Consider the following 27,663-nt stretch of genomic DNA (forward strand, 5'->3'; position numbering starts at 1 on the left):
TCTTGGAGCAGTATCTATACAAGGGAAGGGTGTCTAGAATTTGACATTTTTAGTGTAAATAGTTAGTCGTGGGTGTGGAGGGGGGCATGGCTCCTGTGCCCCCCGATTGTACCATTGCCCATCATGCAAGTTGGGCATCAAGAAAGTATTTTACCATCAAACACGCTCTATTTTAAGCTTAATTTTGTCAACTGCATGGAGAAGCGAGTGGGCATACACGTCTGGAAAAGTGGTGTGGAACAACATTATTTTTATGAACGAGCAGGATATGGTCATCAACTTTAGCCTTCTCTTCAGTGTGGTAATTGGACAAAGAAGTGGGAATAATCGATTAGGTCACTAGCAGTTTCTCCTTCTTCGAGCAAGTCACAAAGCTGATCAACTACAAGGCCTTCACCTAATGTTTGCCCACCGACGAGACAATGATAAGGTATAGGATCCTTAGGGACTACAACCCCCAAGACATAGACGGTTGTTTCAATCCACTAGTACATCGACCTAGTCGTTGACAATGGTAGGGCTTGTAGCCAACTATCAAAGCCTAGCGGCAACATTTTTGAAGATGGTTGTGAACTCCGGATCAATGTGGACTGTTCTGTTGCCCTACACCTTTGGCTGCCTCGACGACACCATCACGCAAGTAATGGCACCCCTCAACTTCACGCGAAGTTATAGTAGAGGCCCCTCCTACATTTACTTCACATCAAGGGCCGATAGCCTCAACTTCAAAGGAAAGCACTCGGTCTTCAGCGACCGGTCCATCTTGCCGAATGTGTGGGGTGGGGTGGGGGGGAGGCTATGCCCCCTTATCTGCTCTAAGATGGTATTCACCGGTGGCACTGTAACATTATTATTATTTTTGCTGTTCAAGAACTTGTTCCACAACAATCCAGACCACAAGCTGTGCATGAACCGTACGAAGAGTGGTGTTGTGAAATTTTAAGTAATTCGGCATTAAGAGCAAGATATTCGGCTTCATACATGCAACCTATTAAATGCTGATTATTACCTATCCATTCCTTATTATATATTCTCACATCAATAATTGCTCACATTGTATTGTTGATATACTCCAATTGGAAGTAACTGAATAAATAAAACTGCTTAGCATTGATACATGAACATCGCGTTTATATGCAGGTGTACGTGACACGTGGGAGGCGTCCGCCGTCCGGGAGCTGGGCCAGCAAGAAGGTTGGCATTAGTCAGATGTGGCTAGCAAGAAGCTGCTTGTGTTTCATTTTGTCTCTGTGTTTAGGTTCATGTAGAACCCTGTCGTCTATGTTGTCTGTGTCGTGTGAACTTGCTTGGTCGTCTGTGCCTCTGTGGTACTGGTATGTGGTATCCATGCATCTTGTCGTGCTTTTATTCACCTTTTCCTTCCAAGCAGTAGAGAGCAAGGCCATGGCAGATCCTAATGCTGATGATGAGAAAAACCCTCCTCCCTCCATGGCTAGTAGCATTTCAGCTGCTCATCCAGCCACCATGAACTGAATTCTTGCATGTTGCTGCAAAACTGGTGCAGAACAGCGAAGGGCTAAAATGGCAAAAACTGCGAGAAACATACATTATATTAAGGAGGCAACTACGTGGAGAGCCCTCTCCATTTAGTGGTAACCGGAGAGCCCCCCATATTTGGCCTTGTTACCATTTATGGAACGGGCAGCAGCAGGCACGAGATTCCTGCTGGAGAGAGCACGCTCCATTCCTGGCGGAAGCGCGCCAACTACGTACGCGCCGAGGCGGAGTGCGTCAACTGCGCGGGAAATTTTGGCGCGAAAAAGGAGACGCAAGAAAACACATGGGCCTTGAAAAAGTAAAAAACCGCTGGATTTGGTGCAGACGCCGTACCGCCGCTGGAGCGTCAAGAACGCATTCAAGATCCAGGCATGAACCAGGGCAAAAAATAGTTCAAAATCAGATGGAAAATACAATGAAAAAAAACATGACGATACAAACATCTACAAAAAGGGAGAGTAAGCAGTTCCAGGTATTCATCCTTTTGAACTAACACAACAGCTTCTTACAAAATTCTATCAGCTATAATCCAGATTTCAAAGTGAAATGAGGTACATACATCAGACGATGACTAAATCATATCAACAAGCAATCTTATAACACACTATGTACAGAATGTATCGCCTCCCCACCAAAATAAAACATACTTCTCCTTGCGCCTCATATTTAGATCTCTATCCCTGAAAAGGATAAGAAACAAAGTCATACTTAGGAGCCCTATTTTCAGAAGAGAGAAAAACAAAAGTTTACTTTCAATCTCATGTGGACATGTGATCAGTTACTTCCGGATGCTTTTCCAAGTCATGTACAGTTACTTCATTTGTCATATGGATCAGTTACAAAATTACTTCCTATGTGTTCCAAATGAGTGACTAGTTACTTTCTACCTTAGTTAGGTCAAATCAAAGTCACTTTCTACATCAAATTAGTTGAACACATAAAGCAGAGGTGAAAAACACACATGCTATATATATGGTGGTAAAAATGCCAGGTGCATGTAATGAAAATATTTTTCAAAGATACTATATAAAAGATACGGTGCCATAAAAAAATAAGTTTATGGTCACTAAAACAAGAAAAAAGTGTAAAATGCAGTGACAATTGCAACTTCATTATATCAGATGTATCAAAATAAGTTACTTTCCAATGTTTCAAATCAGTGATATGTTCACTAGATCATGATAAAATGACAGTTACTTCACTAGATCAGATATATTCAGATTACTTGAAGGTGTGCATGCGATCATTTTATTCCAAGTAACAAATGTTACAGCATGATTGTGTGCATGTGATCATTTTATCCCAACTAAAACACAACATTTATTTCCCCAAAAAAGAAAGTTACTTACTGTGTCATATATATTGTTTCATAAGTTACTTCCTATGTAATATAAATAGGTGAGGAGTTACCTTTTTGTAATGTGAAAATAGTCACAAAGTTGACCACCCTGTCATGTTTCAAAACATGGGCAAAGTTACTTCCAATCTCATATAATTGATTGATTAGATACTACCTATATTTTTCAAACCGGGAACAAGTTACAATATGTCTAATATAGTCGTATGATTAAGTTACTCTCTACTGAGTTCAAAATCAGGTATGTTAATGACAAAGTTAGCTTTTTATCATATGAATTTTGTATAAGTTACTTCCTACACATATCAAAACAGGGATAAGTTACTATGTACATCATGCAAATGAACGAAAAGTAACTTCCCTAGATAAGAGACATAACACATATCATGTTGTGCTTCAAGAGGCACCGCTGACTTCGTTCATTGCTTCAATAGACATACAGCATATCATATGCTTCAAGAGACACCGCATATCAAGGCAGGAAACATTTAAAAGTGACTGAAACATTTAAAAGTGACTTCGTTCAGCGGATTACCACCCCACAGAAACTAAAAACCACTCTATGTTCAACTAGTAGTAGGCACATAAAAAAGCTCCAGCAAACAACACGACAGGCCAAGGACAAAACACTAAAAAAGATGTAATTTGCCTACCAGACAGAACGAGAGGATGCCCACAATTCATACGGATTTTGCTCATGTAGCAAGGGATAAAAAAAGATTCAAGTGACAATAAGTACGACAAAATAGCTTTTGTTTACCATCCCTCATAAAAAGGAATGCAAATCGGAGGTAACATCAAAGCAGGACAAATAAGGATGAAAGGAAAAATGCAAATAGGCTGGCCATCAGAGAGAACAAGCCACAGGCCCACAGTCATGAGAACAGCTGGTGTTTATGAATAAGATTAGTCATGGAGGGCATCACATTGTCCCAAATGGAAATTTGAAAAGCAAGACAACTTTGGGTCTATCCTGATAATGCAAACCAGAATATAAAATAATCAAAGCAAGACGGACCAGCTACCAGCCTAATATGATTGCACTATGCAATTAACACACAAAGATGTTGGGCTTCGTGTAATTCCTAACGATCTCTACAAAAGCTTGCTTTCATGTAGTTCAGATAGAGTTAGTCATACACATGTGATTCAAACCGATAAAATATTTTACAAATTGCCATGCACATAGCTGGGAGGTATATGTTTGGAACATACCTGATCAATATGTGCCTACACTAGATATCAAGAGAAACGCTTCCACCCCAATGTATAGGGACGCTGCATTAGCTACACCTGCAGAAGGTTGGAAAAAAGTAAAATCGTATACAAGTTCATTCCCTATTTAAACTCACAAGTTACTTTATTTCATCATGTGGATCCGTGATTAATTACTTTCAATCTCATATAAAATAATGATGGGATAATGGGTGTATCACTAAGATAATGGTGTTACTTGCTATGTGTTTAAAATTAGGCACGGAGTTACTTTGTACATCACTGACACAACACTATTAAGGAGGCAAACTATTTTTTTTCATGTAAAAACAATGTCGCACAAAGAAATTTGCTAAATAGATGAAGCAGGGGTTGAAATTGCTCACAAAAGCTAACAGTATCAACATAGCAGAATAAAGGGGGAGGTAACATCTTATCTCCTCTAAATAAATAACTAGTTACTTCTTATGTGACTGAAGCTAGAGCAAGTTACTTCCTATCTAATACAAATATAGGACTAGTTACTTTCTAGGTGTTCAAATTCAGGGGCGGTTTACTTCATATCTCATGTAAATCAGCAAATTAGTTACTTCTTATGTGTAATATCATACACAAGTGTACTTCTCTATTTAAACGCATAAGTTACTCTGTTTTATGGTGTGGATCAGATATGTCACCGTACTTTTCTAATAATAAAAGGCACCAAACAACTTCATTTCTCAGATAAAACATAAAAAAATTGACCTGCTAATATGAAATAGAAAAGGTGATGCACATATAAAAAAAGTTAGTATAGTTTCATCAATGGTTAAAGGGGTAAAATTATAAGCACCGTGAATTCTGAGTTAAAAAAGGCACCTAGCTAGTTGTCAAGCTACCTAATTAGAACTAACTAATACAAATAATCATCATGATAATGTTTTCGTTCAAAAAGGGGCTAGTACCTAGCACAAACAACAAAAATGATTGTAACTTCAAGTTATTAATGCCTGTTTTTGCTTAGCGCATTTGACACATAAATCATGCACCAACAATGTTAAAAACTGATAAGAATGCTGGTCAACTCAATACAAGTTAACAAATAATCCAAATGCAACAGATGCCTGACAAATGATGTGGCTAATGTATGTAATAAGCTGCCCAGATTATCAACCTAAACATCAGAGGGGTGTTCTGGTGTGACAAAAAGCCAGTAAGATATAACTGCGCTAATGGGAAGAAACCCTAGAGTAGTCGACAGAAAAAAAAATGAACACGATTCGTAGTTTGTTCCATGATATAAAGCGGGATCCGCTGTGAAATCGATACATAATAATCGGCTCAGAAGAGATGCACACCTATTTGAATCATAGAATGGTACAAGCGGACGGAGGGGTAGGGGGATTTGCACTTGCACCTGGAACAAATCGTCGCCTCGTGTCGCTGCTCCAAGCATTCGCTGGAGCCCTCGTCGACGACGCTCCCTACGATGTTAGCGCGTCGACGGCACCGCCTGCCGCGACGGGTTGTCAGCCTCCTGCCTCCCCCGGCGGATCCGCTTCCAGTGACGGCGTCGCCTGCAACTGTCCCCCGCGGCAGCAGCTCCGCCTCTCCTTGATTCCAAGCGACGACTCGGTTCGAGATCCAAGCCGCAGACTGGCCGAGCGGCGTCGCCTCCCCTCGGCGTGGCGGATCGCCGCACCTCGCCTCGTTGAATGGATAGGAGATGGGAGGGGAAAAGAGGGGAGCGTTCTCTCTCCCTGATGACTGCTCTCGCGTGGCGTGGAAACAGGCGGCGGGACGCCATGGGGAGGGCTCTCGCGATAGGCTTAGGTGGAGAGCCCTCCCCCGATAGATTACGCGTCATATTAACCACTCATTGATCACAGAATCAGCATAGCAATGGACTCGTAGCTGGTAAAATGTTCATTGCCATGTTAGTGATCTATAGTTTCAGCACACTTGCGCGATAATGGGCCAGACCATTTCGTTCAAAGATCTCCAGGATAAAGTGCCGACAAACAAGATTGTTCTTGTAAAGAGGCCCCGTGCAATTGATTATGGTTTCCCCCACAAAATAAGCTACGAGATTCCACGCTAGTATCAAGCAAGCACTATAAACAACCATCGGACGATACATACCCTCTTCTCCTCCTCCATCCATACACAAATATGACCAGGAGCTACTGCTACTGCTGCCATTAACAATCCAGAGCTCTGCTCCGACTACCAGTTTCGGCCACTATGCACATGACTTAGTAGCAAAAAGGCCAAAGAAAAGTAAAGAGAGAATGAAGAGGCCGCTACACAAAAAAGGACTATGAATAACACAGACTCAACGGCATCCTGCACAGGGATATGAATGCTAGTATCTGTGAGACAAGTTGTGTCGATCTTGACCCCAGGGGCTTCTCGCGGTCTCTTGAGCACGCTGGGAATCATGTTGAGCTGGGCTACTCTGCTCTTGGTAATGCTGCTGCTCGTTTGGCAGCCGCCAGCTCCTGCTCCCAGCATCGCTGCCTGAATCCACCGCCATGTCACCACCCTCCAGTATGCGGAGGGCCTTTAGGCCATGTGAAAGAAAAGGTGTGAGCATATACTGCAAGTACCAGGAGTTCCTACTTAATGATAGAAAGAACAACATTATTGAGAATGACTAACATGGGACATGCGCGGCCTCAAATGAGGGTCGCGCCTTATGCACAGGTTTGCTGCATGCAACATGCAGTAGACCTCGTTTTCGCAGAAGCGACCTCCTAGGCGAGGGTCAATCAGCTCATCGATTGCATACTCTTCCAACAAAGGCCGAGCCTGTTACAAGCAAATCAAACATGATCAGGGTAAAGAGATGGCAGCGCCCACGAGTCAAAACACAAAATTTTATTTATTTCCAGTTTGAATTTATGACTGATGAACAAGTACAAATATAGCAGTTAGTTGGTTCCGTGCCAGTTGGATGCTTAACAAAAATTCTTCAGTCAGTTAGGACAAGAGTTAAACACTCCACCAGCAAATAGTTCAACACAGCCTAGGAGAGGTTCAACACAGGAAAAGCAGAAATTATCACCACAGAGTGACTTGTAACACACATGGTTATACAACTACAGTAGGATCTTATATTAGCCACTAATATATAATCCAGCATTAACAGGCAGGAAACAGTCACAGTAGATTAACTGGTGATCTTACCCATTCTGTTAAGAATTGCTGGCCCTTCGGTCTGTTAATATCGACAGCCTTCCGTCCAGTGACAAGTTCCACAAGTACAACCCCAAATGAGTAGACATCAGCCTTCTCAGTTATTTGCCCACTCTGAGCATACTCAGGCGCCAGATAACTGCAGATAGTCAAAAAGAGGATCAGATATGAAGAATTTCATCAGTCATAACTGACCATGATGGCAAAGTATATATCAGAGCACTTACCCAAATGTGCCAATAACTCTTGTTTCAACACCCATGTCTCCATCAGGTTGCCATCTAGCCAGGCCAAAATCTCCAACCTGTCATAGTGGTAAAATGACAATTCAACCTCATCATGCAATGACAGCTAAGACTTTCCAGGGACGCCAATGGGAATAACATATTTGGTCACAACTTAGTGACTTACAGAAATTTATATAGAATTTTCGTTTCACATGGTTACAAGAGTAAATTTCGGTGTGTTCATGGAAGTGACTTTCATATATTGTAACAGTGAGCTGATGATCATACCAGAGGTTCAAAATCATGTGTGACAAGGATGTTGTTTGGTCTCATGTCACGATGGATTATACAACCAACCCTGCATTCTTCATGGAGGTATCGCAGACCTCTGGCGGCTCCTACTGCAATCTTTTGTCTGGCAGCCCACTCCAGAGTTTCTTCATTACGACCTAATAGAGTGCAGCAAATAGTTAGAGAGGTTAAAATCAAAGAAATATTGCTCCCTTTTGGCCAACTTTGGCAATAAGAGTTCAGGGAAGAGTATCATAGCACACAAATAAATGGTTTACTAAGGCCACCCCCACCCCCCTCCTTCAAGCAAGGGTGTTTTTTCAAACCCTTATTGCATGTACTTACAATGAAAATGAGCTTACCGTAAAGATGTGAATCCAGTGATCCATTGCAGATGTACTCATAAACTAGCAAACGCCTCTTATTTTCAACACAAAAACCAATTAGCATTACAACATTCCGGTGCTGTGCACAACTTAGAACCTCCACCTCTGAGCAAAACTCAACATCGCCTTGGGAGCTAGCAAGTTTGTGCTGCTTTACAGCAATTGCTTGGCCATCAGGGAGGACACCTCTGTGAACAGAACCATACCCACCTTCTGCCAAGAAATTTGCTTGGGAAAAACCACCAGTTGCAAGCTCCAATTCCGCATAGCTGAACCACCGTGGTGGTTTCCCAAATACAGGTGTCTTATGCTGACATATAGAACACAAAGGCGGTGGTCCGGGAGGTGCCCTCCTGGACAATGAGACAGCATCTCTCACATTCCCTCTGAAGTTTAAGTCAGACCTGCTTCTTATTGCATTGATTTCAGTCAAGAGATCCAGTTTGGCAATCTTCTCGAGCAAAGAATCTGCTGTAGGTGTCCTTCTAGGGCGATTTCCTAGTAGTCGAGTGGATGCAGGACCCTGTAACTTGTCGACCATCCATGGCTGAAGCGATGAGGCTGCTGGAGTTGAAGCTTCACTCTCAGAGTCCGATATATTAACATCTGAATGCTGGATATTATCCTTGGTTGCCTCTTTCGTCAAAGAGCTATTCGTATCTGAAGCACAAAATGGAGAAGTGGCAGGGTCAGAGCTTGAGACAGAGGAAGTTCCAGCATCAGTAGTGTCAAACGGAGCTTCCGACTCTGGGCTGCTACTTGGTGTCACAGACGGTCCTTGAATCGAACTCCGCTGCTCATTAATATTACTTGCAGTATTAGAATCTGATGTACTCGGCTCGGGTGGTAACTCTGGAGTTGAATTTGACTCCTTTTCAGGCTTTCCCACCAGGTTCAACCGAAGAACTTTGGGCTGAGAGCGCTTCATAACTACAATATTGCATTGCAATTCTTCCAGACAACGCTTCTCCTCATGTTTCAGCTCCCTGAGCAAGATGCCAACACAAACTCTAGTTAGGGAAAGGGATATGCAAGAGAAGGGATAAAGTGACAGGACACCATCAGCACTGAAGAAAGGCATCGTATGGCATTACTTGTCTAGCACAACCCAGCTCGCGTGTGCTCGCTTTGATTCAGTAGCCACGGTACCAGAAGGTGATCCAGATAGAATCTTGACTTTCACATTAATCTACACAACAATACATAAGTAAAAAGGTGAAATGAAATCCAGCTGGCTGAAGATAGTTGGAGTCAGGAAAAAGAAAGGGCGACAGGATGCAAATCAAACCTTGTTGGGATCGTAGACATCACGAAGTTTTAGCATCATCTGAGAACACAACTCAGAGACGTCTGACTTCTGATTCAGCACGGCCTTGTGGCCACTTGCGCAATCCCCCGCAAAGAATGGAAAGCCCCAGAACTTCCTACCTTAAAAGAAGAAGAAAAGAGCATATTCAGCAAGGACAGAACACATGAAAGTTTATCTATGCAAACATGATTAGTTGGACTTGGACATTCAAACCGTACTGGCAGATAGCTTAATGATACAGCAGTACTGCTTGTGTGCAACAAACATTTCAAGGCATTGTTTTGCACTGCTTCTGATTCAGCACGGTTTTGTTCTGCTTGAGTACAGAACAATTTGTTGCGGTACGAAAGCTGAAGAAGAGGGGCCGTATGCATATACCTGAGCTCGGCGGCGGGATGACGACGAGCAGCAGGATGCTGTCGCCGTGCTGGACGACGTGCGTGAGCGCCCACACGACGGCCGTCTTGGAGATCTCCCTCGCGGCGGCGCGCACGGCCACCACCACCACCGCGTCCGCTCCCCGGCCCTTCTCCGCCGCCCTCTGCGGCTGCAGGCCGGAGCCCCCCGCCGCCTTGTTCCTCATCTCGGAGCGCCAAGAACGTAACTCCTGCCAGCCGGTTCAGAGCATCTCCCACCAGTGAGAAAGGGAAAGGGAAACAAACAGAGCACGCCGGAGAAAGCAGAGGCAATGGCCGCACAGCCGCGCCCCCCACCCACCGCTCTTCGCTGGGGGCTTTTAATGCCCGGGGAGGCGGAGACGAAGCGAGGGCACTGCAGGAACAGCGGCCACTTGGCGCTAGTGTCCGGGGCCAAAATCCAACTCACAGGACGCGAGAAAAAACAAGCAAGAAGCAATCAGTCGTGGTGAAAAAGGAGGCGAACGGGGCCCGGGACGCAGCCGGAGGCGGAGCCCCGAGTGGTTGCGGTTGGTTGCCAATGCCACGGCAAGCAGCGCAGGGTGAGGACGCCGAGGCGAGGCCGGCGCTGTAGCCGAGAGATAGCGACGTGGGGGAAGGATGTGGGGGATGGTGGGCGACCACGCTCCGGACCTGTCAGATCCCACAGGTGTGTCCGCCCCCACCGTACCCCAGCGAATCGAGCAAAAAGCGGTTGGATTACTCGGAACAGCTCCACAATTTGGGGATTCTGCTGCGATTCCACGCAGATTGGTTTAGCCAATGGGCAATGATAGCCTTGCCTGCTTCCAGGAACCCAACGGCCTCCCCGGAGCAGAGCAACCAACTTGGACGACGGCGCCGCATGCATTTCCTCCCGGAGACAGGAAAGCTCGGACGTCGTCGAAATATGCAAGACAGCAAGAGCAAGAAGCAGAGACCCACCTCGCGGAGCGGAGGACCCGCCGGCAGCTGCCCTGGCGACGGCGGCGCGACGCAGCGACGAGCTCGATTGCTTCCAGCCGCTGTGCGTGCGTTGACCCACCTCACCGGGCAAGGCGCGTCAGTTCGAGAAAGAATCTGGCCCTAAACTAGAATTGCGAGCTGGGGAATGGAGACGCCATGAAAGAGAGGGGAGAGAGAGAAGAAAACTCCATGGCCGGTGTGCGGTGCGGTGGCGAGCTGACCTGACCTCACCTCCGAGCTCTCTCTCTCACCTCGCTATTACTACGGATCACCGTCGAACGGCCACCTGCTTGCTACTCGTGGCTGGCTGGCCTGCCCCTCGTCGACCCAACTATTCACGGCTCTGCCACTGCCACAGCGGCCTGCTGCGGTGTCGCAAAAGCACTTGCCAGGACGGCTGCGGTGGGCCCACGGCCGTCCTCGGTGGGCCGGAGAGGCTGCTGACGTGTCGTGGCCCGGCCCAGAGGAAAGGAAAAGCTGCCACTGTGCGAGTGAGGCAGTGAGCTGGCGAGCTGGCACCTGCATGCATGCGGTTGCAGCTGAGCTGGCTGACTGGCTCACCCAAGTCCCAGGGTTGATCTTGTTGGTTTCACTGGCACGAGAGAAGGCCATGCGAGTACGCTGAGGCCTGAGGACGACCAAGATGTCAGTGAGGTGGGAAGAGGCTCTCGTTGCTATGCTATCCTTGCTCGGTTGCTCCTGTCATGTACTCCACTCCTATGTGTGTGCACCTGTACTTGCAATAGTAACATGTGATAGATAAGATACTCCATGGTCCATGCATATGATTGAATATTGATTGAAAGCAGTTGAAGCTGAAGCTCACGGTAGGGTAGTAGACAGTACCAATACTGTGGTTTTCTACCATTCTACGGCAGCAGACGTATGCAGTTGGGAAAGAAAACAATCGACCAAATAATCTTTATAATGGAAACAATCACCCAATTATTTTTCCAAATTTGCCACGTGCAAAGTGCTCGACAACAAAATACTCCCTCTGTCCCAAATTGCATGTTGTTTTTACATTTCTAGGTGTATAGATGCATAATACTATATATGAACCAAAACGACCTGCAATTTGAAACAGACGGAGTATTAAAAAGAGAGTTGATGTCCAGAACGAGATAAAGAAATAGCGCCAATCGTAATGGCAACTTGTATTTTTTTACAAGGGTGCCACATCAGCCATATCATCTTGAGTAACAAAAACAATCATTACCTCCAATCTGCATTATGTTATTCTGCTATGCCCCTAAGGCGGTCTTGAACAATTTCCAGTCACTTGAAAACTCACTTGAAAACTATGCCGTTGTTTTATCCGGATAAAATCCCTCTCCTCCTTTATAGCTTGATGAAACTGACGTTAGGATTAACCTAACAGTAGCATTGAAATTTTGAAATAGGCTCCTACAAACTAACAGTGCAAGGTGGAACGACATGTGACATGTCATATTGGATGAGGGGACTCGCACATATATCAGGAAGAATTATTTAAAACATACCAGGAAGGGAATGAGAAAAAAAAAAGGTTGTAATGCCAAGCACAAGAAGCTGGAGTGTGGACTGTGACTGTAGGCTGATGGAAAAGGCACACAGGAGGAGGCACAAATCGCCTGACTCCGAGCATGCCATTGCCGGCCGCTTGAACAGGGACGACAAGACACGCAGGCAGGGGATATCAATCAACTCAAATCCGCCTTTACCCTTTTTCTTTACACACGTTTCCCGCGCAGGCCGCCGGGCCTTGGAGCAGCAGGGCTACTGTGCCAGTGGCATTGCCGTAAATAATCCCCACACAGGTGTGCCTTCTCTTCTCTTTGCAAGGCGCTGCAACTGCGAGCATTACTACAAGAAGCTCTCAACCACTTGACGCCCCCAGAAAAAGAAAAGGAAAGGCGTCTGAATTCGATGCGTTTCGAAGGGCGGGCGGGCGGGCAGCTTTGAATTCAACCGCTCGTCCTCCTCCTCCTCCTCCGAATTGAAGGCCTTTGCGCTTAATCATGGCGCTTTACGGACTCGCCTCGGCGATCGCGTCCGGAGCCATGTTTGTTTGAGGCCAAATAGTCACATTAGTCCCTGAACTTTTGCCCGTTGGTCAAGTTCATCCTTCAACTTCTACAAAGTCTAATTTAGTCCTCCAACTTAGTTTTTCAGATCGATTTTGTCCCTCATCCATGCTAGATAGCCACGTAGGTATTCCACATCACCAACCCGACCACATGTTCCACGTCATTGGTATCAAAATGTCATGCATGCCCTCGTCCCTTTTGTCCTCCTTCCTCTGGCTCCATCTGATTCTTAAGCTGCCGCTGTCTGAAATCCAACATATCACATATGCCATCAGCGACGGCGGCGGCCAGTGGAGGCAGACCGTGGCGAAGGCCAGTGGGGCGTGGCCTATGGCAAAGGCTAGCTCAGTGGCCTGGTTTGCGCATTCCCGCACCGAGCAACCGTCGATGCGTCCGTCCGATTCGCTCTGTCAGGCTATTCCGCGCTCCTCACCGGCCACCCGTGTCACTCCGCGTGGGTCCCGAACTATGCCGCTATCTTGCGTACCGTCCAATGGCTGCTCGCGGTGCGTTGCTAGCCCTAGGCACCACTCTACCTTGCTACCGCCTACCGTTCGAGAGCACAGAGACAAATCTCTATCCTAATAGATACGAGGTAAAAGCTACATATACTTTATGTGAACAAGCGGATTCGGTACAAAATTACTAGACGAATTACAAAAGAAATCAATTTGACAACCAATTAAACTCGCAAATTTCCAATTTGGGAGAAAATTGATGCCGAACCTCTATCTCTTCACGTCTACGGTCCAATTCCTCGCCACCATGGGTTCTTCCTTCATTGCCTAGTGTCGATCCGTTCCCGTATACCACGAGCCATCGGTGGCGTGGTCAATTTGGAAGCATGGCTACGGTGGAGACCGGAGATGGAAGGAAAACAGAGAGATGGCTGCACATGGAAAAATGAGAAGTTGTTCACGATGCATAGAGGCTGTGGTGGACCCAAAGGTGAAAGTGCCGTATGGACTTTTAATATGTGTAGCAAAACTCTAACATGCGGGTTGGTGACGTGGAATGTCTACGTGGCTGTCCAACAAGGATGAGGGGTGGAATTGAACTAAAAAAATTGAAGTTGATTGGACCTCGCAAAAGTTAGAGAAGGAACTTGACCTACGAGCATAAGTATGGGGATAAATCTGCCTATTTTACCTTTGCTTGAAAGAGGTGCCATCGCTCTCGGTGTTCTATTATATTTTTCTGTCCCCAAATCTTACTTTCAACTGTGTGCACGATAGAATAGAACACTGGGTCTTGTTGTTTGAAATTTGAATAAACCCCACTCCCTCGTAGTAATACATTGGGATTGAGGTGGAAAATGAACTCTCTCTCTCTACCAACCTCTGCTAATACGCGTGGGTTGGAGGAGATTAGTACAAAGGATCCGAACAAAGCTAAGCCTATTTTCCATGGGATGGAGGACAGGAGGAGACGGATTGTGCATGTCCCATACGAACGTGTGCGGTGTGCCGCGCCCTATAATCCCAACGTGTGGTCATATATGAGGGCAAAGTAATTAGTATCGGCATGATGGTGGATACTAGTGTCTTTCGGTAGTCCTTTTGTTCTATTATAAATACTCGTCGGTGACGATTCAGACTTTGTAATTTCGTTACTTCACACGGTAATAGTGGAAAAAATGATGGTGGACGCTGGACACCAAACTCTTGCCCTCGACATGAATGGAATTAACAAGTGCGGGGCTGGCTGCCCCTGCTGCTTCTGGCGCAACCGCAACCAAACAGGCGGGCGTGAATTGATTGCCCGATCCGTCCATGCATGCAGGGGGACGATCCATGATCAGGATGGGGAGCTCCCCGCCGCACAGGCGGCACAGCAACAAGGTTGGTTCGCTGGAAATAACTAGGCCGGCCCGGGCCCAATGCAAGCAGCAGCAGATGATTAGCATGCAAAAAGGCCGTGGCGGCGTGCATGGAGCAGCAGCGGCAGCTTTACTTTTGCTATTCAAATTAAAGGTGCGACACTATTCCACTCCTGTAGCACTGGTACTAGGTTGATTTGGCCATTATAGTTAGTGAATTGATGAACGCTTTGTAGTTGGGAGAGACAGCTGACGATCGAGCTGAGCTGTGTGTGCGCCCCAACTCCCACCAGCATTAATTCATGGGGATCATACATATCTACCCGTCGTTCCTGCTATCTCATCCCAGTTCCCAGCCCAACCTTTGGACGATTGGCTCATCTCATCCCACTCCACAGTCCACTCCACGACTACAGGAGAGCTACCTCAGGACCATCGACGGAAAGGTGCCGAGTACTGGTGTGTGCGTGTCACGGTGTCAGCTAATTACTGTCACCTGCTACTAGATCATCAGCAGATCGATCAGCTGCGGCTGCCAGTGGACAGTGGTTACCAGCTTGTACGGAATGCATGCACGCTTGGCAGCGGCAACGGAGTGATCTTTCAGATTCGCTGCCGGCAGGACAGCCTACGAGGCTGCGACCGTCATTAACTCCACAAGATTTGCAGCCAGCAACCTTGGATTTCCCCACCTGCCTCGCAGAGTTCCAGTGCCAGCCTTGACGGCAAACAGAGAGGAACGAGCAAAACACCAGATCTGCAGCTACCTACTGGGCCGATTCAGTAGATGAGATGGGCCTCGCACCAATAAAAGGCCCGTAGAGTTTCGGATGTAGCTATTCGTTCCCACTTTTTTCCCCTCAAAATAATAATAATAAAAAAGCTATCCGTTCTCTCCTCCCTCTATTCTTCTGTTTCCTTGGCATCACATGCACGCGCTCAATCGGTCATCGTGTCTCTCTCATCGCCGTGCCGATTGGCCTCAGTGGCCATCGCACGCGGCCATTCGCCACCACCCACTCCGTCAGCCCTCAGCCGCGATACCGGGCTGCCTGCCACCACTTGGAACGAGCAACGACTTGACTCAGGAAACCACTTGAGCACATTTCGATAATTCGCTGTCACCCAACACCAAATTTTCTTTCAACAAAGTTCCTAGCTAGGGCCCTATGTCCATTCTTTGGACTGCACAGCAGTTTCTAGGATGGCACCAGAACAAAGCCTCTCAGAATTTTTCACCTGCTCAAATCTCAGAGGAACCGAATGGGAGCAGGGAAAGAAAAAGCACAGGTCCTAGCTTAGCCAATACCAGTTCAATACAGTATATTATATTACAATAAAAGAGCTATGACAAGCCTAATATAAGAAGATGTAGACATTTAGCAAGGAGATATCGCGCGGAAAGCCGGATTTGTTCTTGCAATAGAGTTAGTTCTTTAATGAAATTACTTTAACACACTCTGAACCTTAGCAGAGGGGGGGGGGGGGGGGGGGGGGGGGCTATGGCACAAATTCGAGAATTTGAGATATATAAAAACTTTTCAGCTATTACAAGCCTAACTCAAACTCAATCATGAAGTGAAATCCTTCCAACTTTTTGAAGCGTCAACTTGTTACTTTTTATCCTAGAACAATCTGTTTTGTTGAGGGAGAAAAGAAAGCAACGACAAGAACCTGACATAGCTACACTGAATACTGGTGGTGTTGGTTGCCCCACAATCTCGAATCGATCCGCTGATGCAGCAGACATGACGCTCTGCTCTGGTCAAGTGGGAAAGCAACGGTGAGCAATAAAAATGCTAGTTCACTGGACCGATAGCATATGCTTATCCAAGATATAGATTTCACAGAATCAAACCAAAACATGTGCTTTCCGTATATATAAGGCTAATTTTACTTGTTCATCAATTCAAACAGAATAAGCCTCAACCATACAGTTATATTCTGAACTAGCACATGATCTCCCACAAAAAAAATAATAATATCGATGCAGAGAAGGATTGTAGGTATCAGGTAGTATATCAACTGACAGGATATCACAAAAAATAATCCAAAACAGCTAAAAGAATAACTTAGCTCGTAGTAATAGGATGTTGCCCTTAATACAAGTATGCCATGACTGATTACTCAAAGGACCGACTAGTCAATGGTTAGGCAAATAGTAGTATCTTCTTTGTTACTACCCTGACGAACTTTAAGAGCTCTCAGATGTAATTAGCTCAGTGAAGAAAATTCTTCTAAATTGTCAGCTTCAACTAATGATTATAAACTTGTCCTAGAAGAACCTTCTGAGAGGGAAAAAGAAACTGTGCTGACTATCAATGGATAGACAAATAGCAGCATCTTTTATCCTTTCTTATGCTGACAAACTCGAACACTTCAAGAATTAAGATAAAAGATCATTTGAGCAATAACAAGATTTACTCAAAATAATCTAAATTGCCAGCTTCAAGTTGTCACTGTTCCACAGACATGTCCTAGTTCGAACTGGTGGGGGAGGCTGAAAGTGCAAACAGTGAAACCCTGAAAACTGATGGTCTGAGTTGTCCCCCCACTATCTCTAGGAACTGTTCAGCTGATGCAACAGATTAGTTTCTCCGGTCACAGTGGGCAAGCAATTGCGACAGCATCAAAAATGATAGTTCAATTGACCAATAGCATAAACTGTAGAGGAAGAGGAGAAAAAGGGTAAAAGGTGAAACCCTGAAGCCTCGGTTGTGCCCCACTATCTCTAGGAACTGTTCAGCTGATGCAGCAGATTAGGTTCTCCGGTCACAGTGGGCAAGCAATTGCGACAACAACAAAATTGCTAGTCCAATTGACCAGTAGCACATCCCAAGATCCAAAGCAAGGAACTAGCACATGAACTCCCACAGAAGCCCATAATATTGATGCAGACAAGGATTCTAGTTATCAGCTAGTGCATCAATTGGCAGAATATTGAGTATTTGCCCACAGAAAAACAATTCAGTACAACTAAAAGAATAAGTTAGCTCATGGTAATACAGTACTGCCCTAAATGCAAGTATGCCATGACTGATTACTCAAAGAGACGAACTTATCAATGGATAGGCAAATAGTAGTATTTTCTTTACTACCCTGACAAACTTTAACACTCTTAGATGCAAGACAGGATTAACTCATGAAGAAAATCCTTCTAAACTATCAGCTTCAACTATTGTTTATAAACTTGCCCTAGAAGAACATTAGAGAGGGAAAAAGCAACAGTACTGAGTAAAATGCCAACAACCGGTGTTTGCAGCTGCCCCACCATCACTAGGAATTGTTCCGCTGGTGCAGCGATAGATGCTCTGGTCAAGTGGGCAAACAATTGTGAGCGATCAAAATGCTAGTCCACTGGACCAATAGCCTATGGTGATCTCAATATAGATTTCACAAAGCCAAAAAAGTAATATGTGCGTTGCGCAAATATATAAGAAATTTGCTACTAGTTCATCAATCCAAAGAGAGATTGAATTGAACCTCTTGCAACCATCTCTGTTCTAAACTAGCACATTACTTCCCAAAAAAAATAATATCGATGCAGAGAAGCAATGTAGGGATCAACTAGTGCATCAAGAAGCGATCATTTTGCGCAGATAGAGGTGCAAGCCCCCAAGGACCTTACGCATACAATAGCTCCTAAGTATTTGAGGATGAGAAAGTACTAACACGGTAACACCAGCATCAGTATTTCTTATGCATTGAAAGCTTTGGCTGTCAACATAAGGTGGCAAGGCAACACAATGTAGCCCTTAATACAATTATTACTTCAAGAGGCTGATCAATGGATAGACAAATAGCAGCACCTTTCATTATTTCTTATGCTGATAAACTTGAACCCTTTCAGATAGAATACCATTTGAGTGATAACAAGATTAACTCATGAAAAGGTTCCATCTAACTTGCCAGCTTCAAGTTGTTAGTTGTTACTGCTTCATAAACATGTCCTACTGTCCTAGTACAACCTTTAGAGGGGGGTTGAAAAAGAAAGTGTAAAGAGTGGCCCTGAAAACTGATGGCCTCAGTTGTCTCCCACTAATTTTAGGAACTGTTCAGCTGATGCAGCAGATTAGGTGCTCTGGTCAAGTGCGCAAGCAATAGCTACAGCAACACACATGCTAGTTCAATTGACTGCACATAACCAAACAAGAAAAGAAAGAAGTGTTGTGCACAAAAATATACAATCCAAAGTGAAGAAGAATTGAAGATCTTACAACCATATAGTTATACTCCAAACTAGCACATGTTTCCCACAAAAACAATAATATTGATACAGAGAAGGACTGCAGGATCAAATACTGCATCAAGAAGTGATAATCTTGCACGGATACAAGTGCCAGCTAAGGACCTTAAGCATATCCTAAGTATATTTAAGATGATGAGAAAGTGCTAACACCAACATCAGATACCTTACATTGCTTATTATGAATTGAAACCATGGCTGTCAGCATATATTCATATAGGATGGCCGCAATCCTGATGAGAAGAAGACTTCAATGTCACACCACATTTTGATGGTCATCCATCTTCACCAATAATCTCCACATGAGCATTTTCCATCCTTGAAATGATGGAACCTCTTATTGTCCCTCACAATAAGCTCTCTCCCAACGATCCTTGACATGATCTTGATGGCATTGTGGCAGTCCCCGCAGATCCTTAGGTTCTTAATGATGCGAAGCGGTGTCCTCGCTGGGGTGCTAATCAGACCATAAGCAATCGCCAGCCTCTCACTATGGTACAGCAACGCCTGCTCCTTGGCCTCCTGATCAATGTCATGGAGCACATACCTTGTATCCGGGACGTACCTCTGCTCATTGACCACCTTCTTTTCGATCTTGGGTGGCAGCCGGTACTCTGCCAGCTTGTTCCTCCCATCAAGCATGTTAATCCCCAGACGCCTCTTTGGAGGTGGGGTTGGGAGCTTCTTAGGATTTGCCTTGGATGGATCAAGCGACACCAACAACTCCTCTGCTCGGTCCTCAAGATCAATGTCTCCATTCATACGCGCCAGGTTCAAGACTGACTCCCACACCATGGCGCTGGGCTCGAAAGGCAGCTTCTCAATATACTCCATAGCCTCGTTGAGATGCCCTGACTTCCCCAAGACCTCAATGATCCCAACATAGTGCTCCACACCAGGCTCAATACCATGGTCCCTGGACATGGCATCAAAGTAAAGGAACGCCTCCTCAATGGCCTCCGAGTTGGCACAAGCATTGAGCACAAGCACATAGGTATGGCTGGTCGGTGCCATGCATTCCTTCATCAGCTCAAACAGCCGCAGCGCCTCGTCCCCAAGCCCATTCACCGAGTAGCCATCTATCATGATGTGCCACGACTCCATGTCGCGGTCAGGCATATTGTCGAACGTCCTGCGGGCGTGGGGCATGGCAGCACACTTGGCATACATCTCGAGCAGCTTGTTGTTGATCCGGAGGTCGCCGCGGAAGGGCGAGCGGAGGAAGAAGTCGTGCACCTTCCTGAGCTCGTCGAGCAGCTTACGGTTAGAGCAGGCGGCTGCAAGCTCGTAGAAGGTGGGCGGGTCGGTGCGCGCCCCCTTGGTGAGAAGCTCCACGGCGTCCTTCACCCGTCCCTCCCGGCACAGTCCCATCAGCTCCCCAGGCCCCGCCACAGGTTCAGGTGGCGGCGGAGGCGGAGTCGCATGCTGCTGCGGGGGCGGAGGCCCGTAGCCGTGGTGCGGCGGCGGCGGCGGCGCCTGATCCTGCGGTGGTGGAGGCCCGTAGCCCCGTGGCGGCGGAGGCGGCGCCTCCTTCTGCGGTGGTGGAGGTCCGTAGCCGCGGGGCGGTGGGGGTGGTGCCTGCTGGTGCGGCGGTGGAGGCCCGTAGCCGCGTGGCGGCGGAGGCGGCACATGCTGGTGCGGGGATGGAGGCCCGTGGCCGCGGGGTGGTGGAGGCCCGTGACTTCCGGGCGGCGGAGGCGGCACATGCTGCTGCGGCGGAGGCGGCACATGCTGCTGCGGCGGAGGAGGCCCATAGCCGCGGGGCGGTGGAGGCCCGTGGCCGCCGGGCGGCGGTGGAGGTCCATAGCCGCGGGGCGGCGGAGGCGGAGAGGGATGTCCCTGCGGAGACCACTGCGGAGCCGGTCCGGGGGGAGGGGGATTCCTTGGCGGCGCCCACTGCTGCTGATGGGGCTGGTGAACATGGTTGGGAGCGGCGGCGGCGGCGGGGGAAGGGGAAGGGTGGTAGGCGTAGGACGACTGGGAAGATGAGAGGGGGCGGGCGAGGAGGTGGAGGAGGGAACGGGACCTGGCGGAGGAGATGGCGAAGGAGCGGAGCGGGCGCAGGTGGATGGCGGCGGTGGCGGCCATGGTGATTGGTGATTGGCGAGGGCTTCACTTCTCCTCACCTCCGCTTGGGGGGTTTAGCCGTTTAGGCGAAGGCGAGATTGGGGGAGATGGAAGATGTGGAGATATTTCCGGGCTCGCGAATGGCGGAATGGTGGTTCATATGGGCTCCGCGGGTGGTTGTACTCGGCCCAGTAAAAGAATGAGGCCCATGTCTGCGTCACGGTAAACTAGGCCACGATCAAGGAAAGGCAGGCGGCGGCGGACTGAAGTGCCACGCCGCCGCGCGCCGTCGACTACCCTACCTTCCACAGTCGAATTGTAGTTCCGGTGGCATTCAGTAAGTGCAAATCTACTCTCATTTCTCTCAATTAACTTCCTCGCTTGGATTTTTTACACACTCATCACATCGGAAAAAAGAGACGATCATCTTTTCTACTGGCCAAAAAGGTCCTAACCAAAGACCAGAAAACGAATTTCTGTACAAGCTGCTGGACAAACAGAATAGGAATAGGATTCACAGCAAGTCTCAATCTCTCAGGAATCGATCCGACTCTGCTCTCTAAGCTGGCTACCACCGAAGGATAATACCTACAGTACAAAATGCAATGTCCTCCAGAAATGCAATGCCGTTCCTATCTCTAACAACCATCCACACCCTCCAATGGTCGCCGGTGTGAAACCGAGTTCTTGGCCATGATGATTCGCTGTGCTCTCATCAGGAGTTAGGACTGAAACCTCGCAGATGGTCCCGACTCTCTTCGATCACTGCTTATCTCAAACTCGCTTGAGCTTGCCTTGGACTCGTTGTCTGCGTTGCTGCTGTGGCCCCTCCGGCTCCGGCGGTCCTTCAGAGGATCACGGCACAAGATTTAGACTTATTGCACAATAACTAAAGTAAGATTGTATAAACGGAACAAAGGAAAAGATATACAAACCTCCCGTGATGGGACATCTTCGGCCTCGAGCATCCGAACAACTTGACCCATGGTGGGTCTTTTCTCAGCATCTGGATCGACACACCGCAGTGCCACCAGAAGAGCACGCTTCAGAGCACGAGTGGCTGGTTTCAACTCCATGTCAGGATCCACTACCTCCTCAGCTCTTCTTGTGCCGACCATCATTTTCAGCCACTCCACCAAATGCACCTGCACAGCGGCCACGTTACAGCTAATCAACATTTGAAGCTGACAATGCATTGCTGCTACAAAGGCTACTAGGCATAAATGCAAGATAACCTTACACCTGAAATATATTCTCCCCTCGTAAGTAGCTCACCTCATTAGCAGGCCGACTATAGTCAACTGGATCCCTCCCAGTCACTGCTTCCAGTAGTAGCACCCCAAAACTGTAGACATCGCTCTTCTCATTTAGCAGACCAGTGTTGGCATATTCAGGGGCCACATACCTGAAACGGTAGTAAAATAGCATGCGAATGGTTGTTTTCATGTAAAGTTCCACAAAGCTAATTGTTCTTTCATGAAAAACAAAGCTCCCAACATGTAAAGTGTCCTACAGTAAGTGAATGCCACACATTCCCATTAGTGAAGCAAAGCACTAGAAAAATGAAAGAGCAAGCAAAGAACATACCCGAAGGTTCCCATAACTCGAGTTGTGATATGGCTCTTCCCTGCGCCCAAGAGCTTAGCCAGTCCAAAATCAGAAAGCTTGCCATTGAATTCTTCATCAATTAAGATATTGCTCGATTTAATATCACGGTGCACAACTTTTGGTTCTATGGCTTCATGCAAATAAGCAAGCCTGTATATTGTTCAGTTATAAAATCATATTACAGAGCAAACAATATGCATAAGAAAAAAAGAGGCAAAACAATGGATGGTTCATTTCTTACGCTTTAGCAATTCCAAGAATGACTTTCATCCGGGCTTCCCAAGTAAGAACACCAAGTTGCCGCATGGCACCATGAATCCACTGTTCTAAGTTCCCGTTATTCACATACTCATACACAAGCATCCTGGAATTACAAGGTAAATGATAAGGAGAATGCTCAAATAGATTACAAAGCAGATAGGTCTGCATGGTGTATTCAAAAGTGATTAACAGGGCTGAATCTAGATGGATAAAGCAAAAGCAAACATTAACAGCAACAATTTTTTTATTTAATCCAAAATCAAGTGTTCTCATAAAGATATAGAACGCTAAAACTGAGGGACAAGTCTCGGATATCTTCAAGTTCACCTGAGCTGAATGAAATAACACACTGCTGTTATTACAGCAATGGTTCTCAGATCACTACCGTGAATATATTTCCTTTTGTAGAAGTTGGGACAATTTTATGTATTTATTTAGTCTGATATGAGGCTGAAACTAAAAGGTGAAAACACATATCCGAAATGCTAACTGAGAATCTGCTCTAAAAACTTGCAACCAGAATATCACAGCTTTAGTTGAAACAATCCATACAAGATGTGGTAGCAGGAGCACAATTACACTTCTAGAAGATCAAGCTAAAACAGGCAGTCAGGCACAAATCCTAAAGTAGATACAGTTTTTCTTCAGGAAACTTATTTATGTTGTTAATTGGATAAACCAGAGATTTTAAATTCCTAAGATCTCAGAATATTTCAATGCAACTTACCTACCTTTGATGAGTATTTTAGTCACCATTGGTCGATTCTAAAGCTTATTATCACATAGTGCACAATTGCCCTTCGCCTTATATAAGACAGCAATACTGCAATATATATGGTGATGCTAACAGCTTGGTGATTGGAAGCTGCTTAATTTCTGATTAAGGATTGTTTGATTGACTACTATACTTTGCGGCTTATTTCTATGGACATAGTCCATGGCTAGACCTACAATGCTTCTGAATCCATTTGGAAGCCCTTTGTATTCAAGCAAAAGCAGCAAAGGTGATGATATATCCAAGAGAAGAATGGGACACAAGACATTGTGGGATTTCAGTGGTTCATTCCATACATTGATTCCATCCAGTAAAAGAATATTGATTAATACCTTACTGCCTAAAACTATAACAAGTATCATACGAGTTTGCACCATACATGCATCAAGAGATACGTAACGAACATTCATAATTAGTGAAAACCGAAGCACATTTTCAGTAAGCAGTTCACTAAGCCAGAATGATGGACCAATAAACATGTACACTTCTACTGGGTCCTAACTTACAAGGTTTTTCATAACCTATTGAATATGGTATCAGTATCAACAAAAACAAACAAAAATTGAGATAATGCTCGACTGAGGACTCAAAGGTGTTTTATTTTTCATAATAATGATTATGATGATATGATCTAATGGATAAAGGTTTCAAGAGCTGAAATGGAATAGCTGAATCGATGTACTAATGTACTTTGGCATGTGCATTCTAAAAGTTTAATCAAGTAAGCGGTTTTTAATGGTTTAACTTCGAGATCGTATCATGAACCAAGAAAGCAATTAGACATGAATCAGTTGTCATCCTATGCAAGTACATATATATGATAGCAGAGAAAACTGTAGCCATCAGTCAATGCATTTGATTGGGAGAAATAGCTTCACCTATGGATTCCCTCAACACAATATCCTAGAAGGCGGACAAGATTCTTATGCCTGACGTGTCCAATTGCCTCAACTTCAACCCTGAACTCCTTTTCTGCCTGGCCCCTGCAGTGACATACAAAACAGTATCAATATGCTGAGACGTGAAACCATCAAAGAGGGCTGAATAATATTTTAAGTTCTATATGGGAGTTGTCCTTCAAGGTAAAAATAAAATTGAGAGCTTCTTACATGTTATTGAGGAGCTTTTTTATTGCAACATCAGTCCCATTTATGAGGCGACCACGGTAAACTATTCCATATCCACCTTCTCCAATGACATTTTCCTTAGAAAAACGATTTGTTGCGTGCTCCAAATCTCTCAAGGTAAACCAGTGACCCCAGCCTAGATGTGAAAACTCCGGGAGACCAACCAATGGTGATGCAGAGACAGTTGCATATTGAGAATACTGCCTCCTAGCATTGCCTGAGCTGCCTTCATCGCCAGAATATGAACTGCCAGCCCTTTCACATTGGTACGCCGAGCTGCATTGGCTCAAATTATCGGCATCACTTGATTTGCTCCTAACCAAGTGTGCCAGCATTTTCCCAGAATCTTTTTCATAAGGTTTTTCCTGCACTGCCAGCGCATGGCTTTCTTGCACGTGAAAATTTTGAACAATAGCATGCTCACGCACTTCATCTACTGCAATCTCCTTGGAGACATCCGGAATTTGAGATATCGGGATGTTATCAAAAGACTTCTTCGGCTTCCTCCGATATATGGACCAGAAGCACATGAAACCTAGGATAAAAAAGATTACCACCCAAATACAGATGCCAATCACAATCCATAGCCTCAGTCCAAACGGTGGCGTCCTGGAAGATAACTCTGCCCTCAGGATTTCGCCTGTCGTCATCTTTATTCCTCAGCAACCTACACACAAGCATCGGCAATGTGATGTTAGCTTAGCACTTCACTGAAGAAGGCAAGGAAGACTAGCTCCAAGTAAGATCAGAGCACTGCAAATTTGCACTGGCAACGGAAGGAGGTTGCACTGCAAAACGTACAATTTTTTTATCAGCGCAACATCAAGCTGGTCCATAGCACAAAAAATCAATCATCATTGATCATAAATGCAAGTGAGAGGGGAACGGCCGAACGGGAAGAATATGGAGCGCAAGGTTCTTGTGTTAAATATCAGCCAAACAAACAGAGCATTAATGACAGATTGTTTCTCGGCTACTTGCCCCCTTCCAAGGCAAACACTCCTTTCAAGTGCGCAGTCAGATCAAGAACAAAAGGAAGGGGGAAATCGAAAGTGTGGGAAGAGAACTGGTTAATCCTATCAAATCAAAGAAAACGATCAGCGAAGAATCCAAACTTTCAACTTTGCACTCTAGCCTTTCTTGAAAAGATTCGATCTAATTTTCAAGCTGCTCTCACCATTACCCAAGAAAGGAATGGAATCCAACCAGTCTTGAAGGGGCAGCAATCGCACTAGATCGATAAAATGAACAAGGCACCATTCCACCCAGAGTAGCTTCCAAGCAGAGGAAGCACCAAAGAAGGCATTGCTCCAATCCAATTCCAGACAAACAAAGAAAGTGGGCAAAAGAAATAAAAAGGATTTAGGGGAAAGAAAAGAGAGATCACTGCCATTGCAACCTCTTGACATCCCCTGGTTGGTGAGAAACCCTCCGTGGAGTAGTACTCGTGGTACTACCCCGCTCGACGCTTCTTCCTCTTCCTCCAGTTCCAGCTCTTGGTTTCTCGGCTCAGCCCCTTTGCTTCGTCAATCTGGCCGGGGAGCAGATGGCCATGGGAGGCCGGCCGGCTCCGGGAAGAGGGAGGCAATGCTGGGGATGGATTGAGAGGAGAGGAGAAGGGGACAACAGTACAAGGGAAGCAAGCATTAAAGTTAGGTCACAACACTGAGTAGAGAGAGAGAGAGAGAGAGAGAGAGAGTGAGTGAGTGAGTGACGGGATGGGGAAATGGCGTGAGAAAATGGAAGAAAACAGCTGTAAAAAGAAATGAGGATGGCCGCCGTTTCGCTAGGGACACCCGCTCGGCTGAGTTTTGTAGGTGTGAGTAACTCTGTGGGATAGCAAACGGAGGTAAAATGGATGAGTACGATCGTTGAAGTTAATGGATCGTTGTAGAGTTGTAGATTTGGTTAATGCTCGATCATATAGAAATATATTATAAAAAATATCTTTAAATATTAGAATCTCTTGTGTCAGGTCCAAGTCAAATCATCTAAACACTCCATCGAGTAAAAAAATCCTATACGCAATGCTATAAGAAATAAATTATATATTTCATTTAGATTAGTGTTGGGCATAAATATTAACCATAGTATTGACAAACAATCACAGACAAACGTGATGGTCTTCGTGTCCAGATATTATGGGTCAACATGAGTTGTCCACACATGAAACTATTTTCTTTAGTTAGCGACATTTAATGCTTAGGTCGTAAGGTGACACGATTCATGTGTATTGATGCGGCCATTTAGAACGGTGCAAATTAATATCGAATTGTTTCAAAGATTTTTTAAGATGCATTTAGAAGCATAGTGAGCACATTTAATTATGCTCATTTATTTTCAAATAATAAGGTCATGAAAACCTGAACTGTAAGAAGGTTAGTAAAATAATAATCGAACATATTTTCACTCACTACATTATTGGATGATATGACTTAATGTTTTTATGCATCGGCTATAACCGCTGAATACTGAAGTGGAGGCTATTGCATGTGCGCTGAATACTAAAGTGGTGGCTATTGTATGTGCACGGAGCTAGTTTCGCCGGAACACTAAGAGTGTGAGAAGGATGGGGCGTGTGGAGGCATGCAACGGAAAGGCTTGGGCGTCGCAGCTCACGCACACAATAAACGGCCTGTTCGCTTCAGCTTATCAGCCACCGAACAATGTTTTTCTCTCACAACAAATCAGCCATTTCAGCTTTTCAACTGGCTTATAAGTCCAGCCGAATAGGCCTAAAAAAGGTTATTTGGTAGCCAGTCGTAGACCGCCACACCACTGTGGCGGCGCCACAACTCAAGGCGAGAAAAAACGACGCCACAGCGGTGGCGGCGCCTTCTCAGTAAGGGT

General features: G+C 45.7%; 2 protein-coding genes across 7 annotated transcripts; both read right to left on the reverse strand.

The window, feature by feature from the left end:
* Window positions 1-1,907: 1,907 nt before the first annotated feature.
* Window positions 1,908-11,097, reverse strand: LOC117848191 (inactive protein kinase SELMODRAFT_444075). Of its 6 annotated transcripts, none has more exons than XM_072292649.1 (12): window positions 9,859-10,191; window positions 9,460-9,599; window positions 9,266-9,360; window positions 8,148-9,157; window positions 7,783-7,943; window positions 7,495-7,571; window positions 7,259-7,406; window positions 6,731-6,880; window positions 5,487-6,632; window positions 4,091-4,168; window positions 2,929-2,966; window positions 1,908-2,198 (listed from the first exon to the last, which is right to left on the reverse strand). In XM_072292649.1, the coding sequence occupies exons 1-9, from the start codon at window positions 10,061-10,063 to the stop codon at window positions 6,435-6,437; spliced, it is 2,184 nt and encodes a 727-aa protein (XP_072148750.1). In that variant the 5' UTR covers window positions 10,064-10,191; the 3' UTR covers window positions 1,908-2,198; window positions 2,929-2,966; window positions 4,091-4,168; window positions 5,487-6,434. The 6 variants fall into 6 exon arrangements, with proteins under 6 accessions (XP_072148750.1, XP_072148752.1, XP_034585413.1 ...); XM_072292651.1 differs by having other exon boundaries at window positions 5,428-6,632; XM_034729522.2 differs by adding an exon at window positions 10,821-11,097 and having other exon boundaries at window positions 2,929-6,632; window positions 9,859-10,087.
* A 7,826-nt stretch (window positions 11,098-18,923) lies between these two features.
* LOC117848192 (probable receptor-like protein kinase At2g42960) lies at window positions 18,924-26,544 on the reverse strand. Its single transcript, XM_034729525.2, has 9 exons — window positions 26,213-26,544; window positions 24,796-25,480; window positions 24,565-24,669; window positions 22,892-23,014; window positions 22,630-22,800; window positions 22,318-22,447; window positions 21,978-22,187; window positions 21,817-21,887; window positions 18,924-20,407 (listed from the first exon to the last, which is right to left on the reverse strand). Exons 2-9 carry the CDS (start codon window positions 25,461-25,463, stop codon window positions 19,261-19,263), a joined length of 2,625 nt encoding a protein of 874 aa, XP_034585416.1. The 5' UTR covers window positions 25,464-25,480; window positions 26,213-26,544; the 3' UTR covers window positions 18,924-19,260.
* Between the last annotated feature and the right edge of the window lie 1,119 nt (window positions 26,545-27,663).

The sequence above is a fragment of the Setaria viridis genome, chromosome 3 (assembly GCF_005286985.2).
Source record: "Setaria viridis chromosome 3, Setaria_viridis_v4.0, whole genome shotgun sequence".
Lineage (NCBI taxonomy): Eukaryota > Viridiplantae > Streptophyta > Magnoliopsida > Poales > Poaceae > Setaria > Setaria viridis.

What these genes read in the sequence shown, in the direction of transcription:
- LOC117848192 (XM_034729525.2), bottom strand. Translation starts at nt 25,463, where the DNA reads ATGACGACAGGCGAAATCCTGAGGGCAGAGTTATCTTCCAGGACGCCA. An exon ending in AAAAAGCTCCTCAATAACAT is followed by an intron (nt 24,670 to 24,795) that starts GTAAGAAGCTCT and finishes ATGTCACTGCAG; the next exon opens with GGGCCAGGCAGAAAAGGAGT. An exon ending in AAGATGTCCCATCACGGGAG is followed by an intron (nt 21,888 to 21,977) that starts GTTTGTATATCT and finishes GATCCTCTGAAG; the next exon opens with GACCGCCGGAGCCGGAGGGG.
- LOC117848191 (XM_034729522.2), bottom strand. Translation starts at nt 10,063, where the DNA reads ATGAGGAACAAGGCGGCGGGGGGCTCCGGCCTGCAGCCGCAGAGGGCG. An exon ending in ACTGGATTCACATCTTTACG is followed by an intron (nt 7,944 to 8,147) that starts GTAAGCTCATTT and finishes GCACTCTATTAG; the next exon opens with GTCGTAATGAAGAAACTCTG. An exon ending in AGAGTTATTGGCACATTTGG is followed by an intron (nt 7,407 to 7,494) that starts GTAAGTGCTCTG and finishes GACTATCTGCAG; the next exon opens with TTATCTGGCGCCTGAGTATG.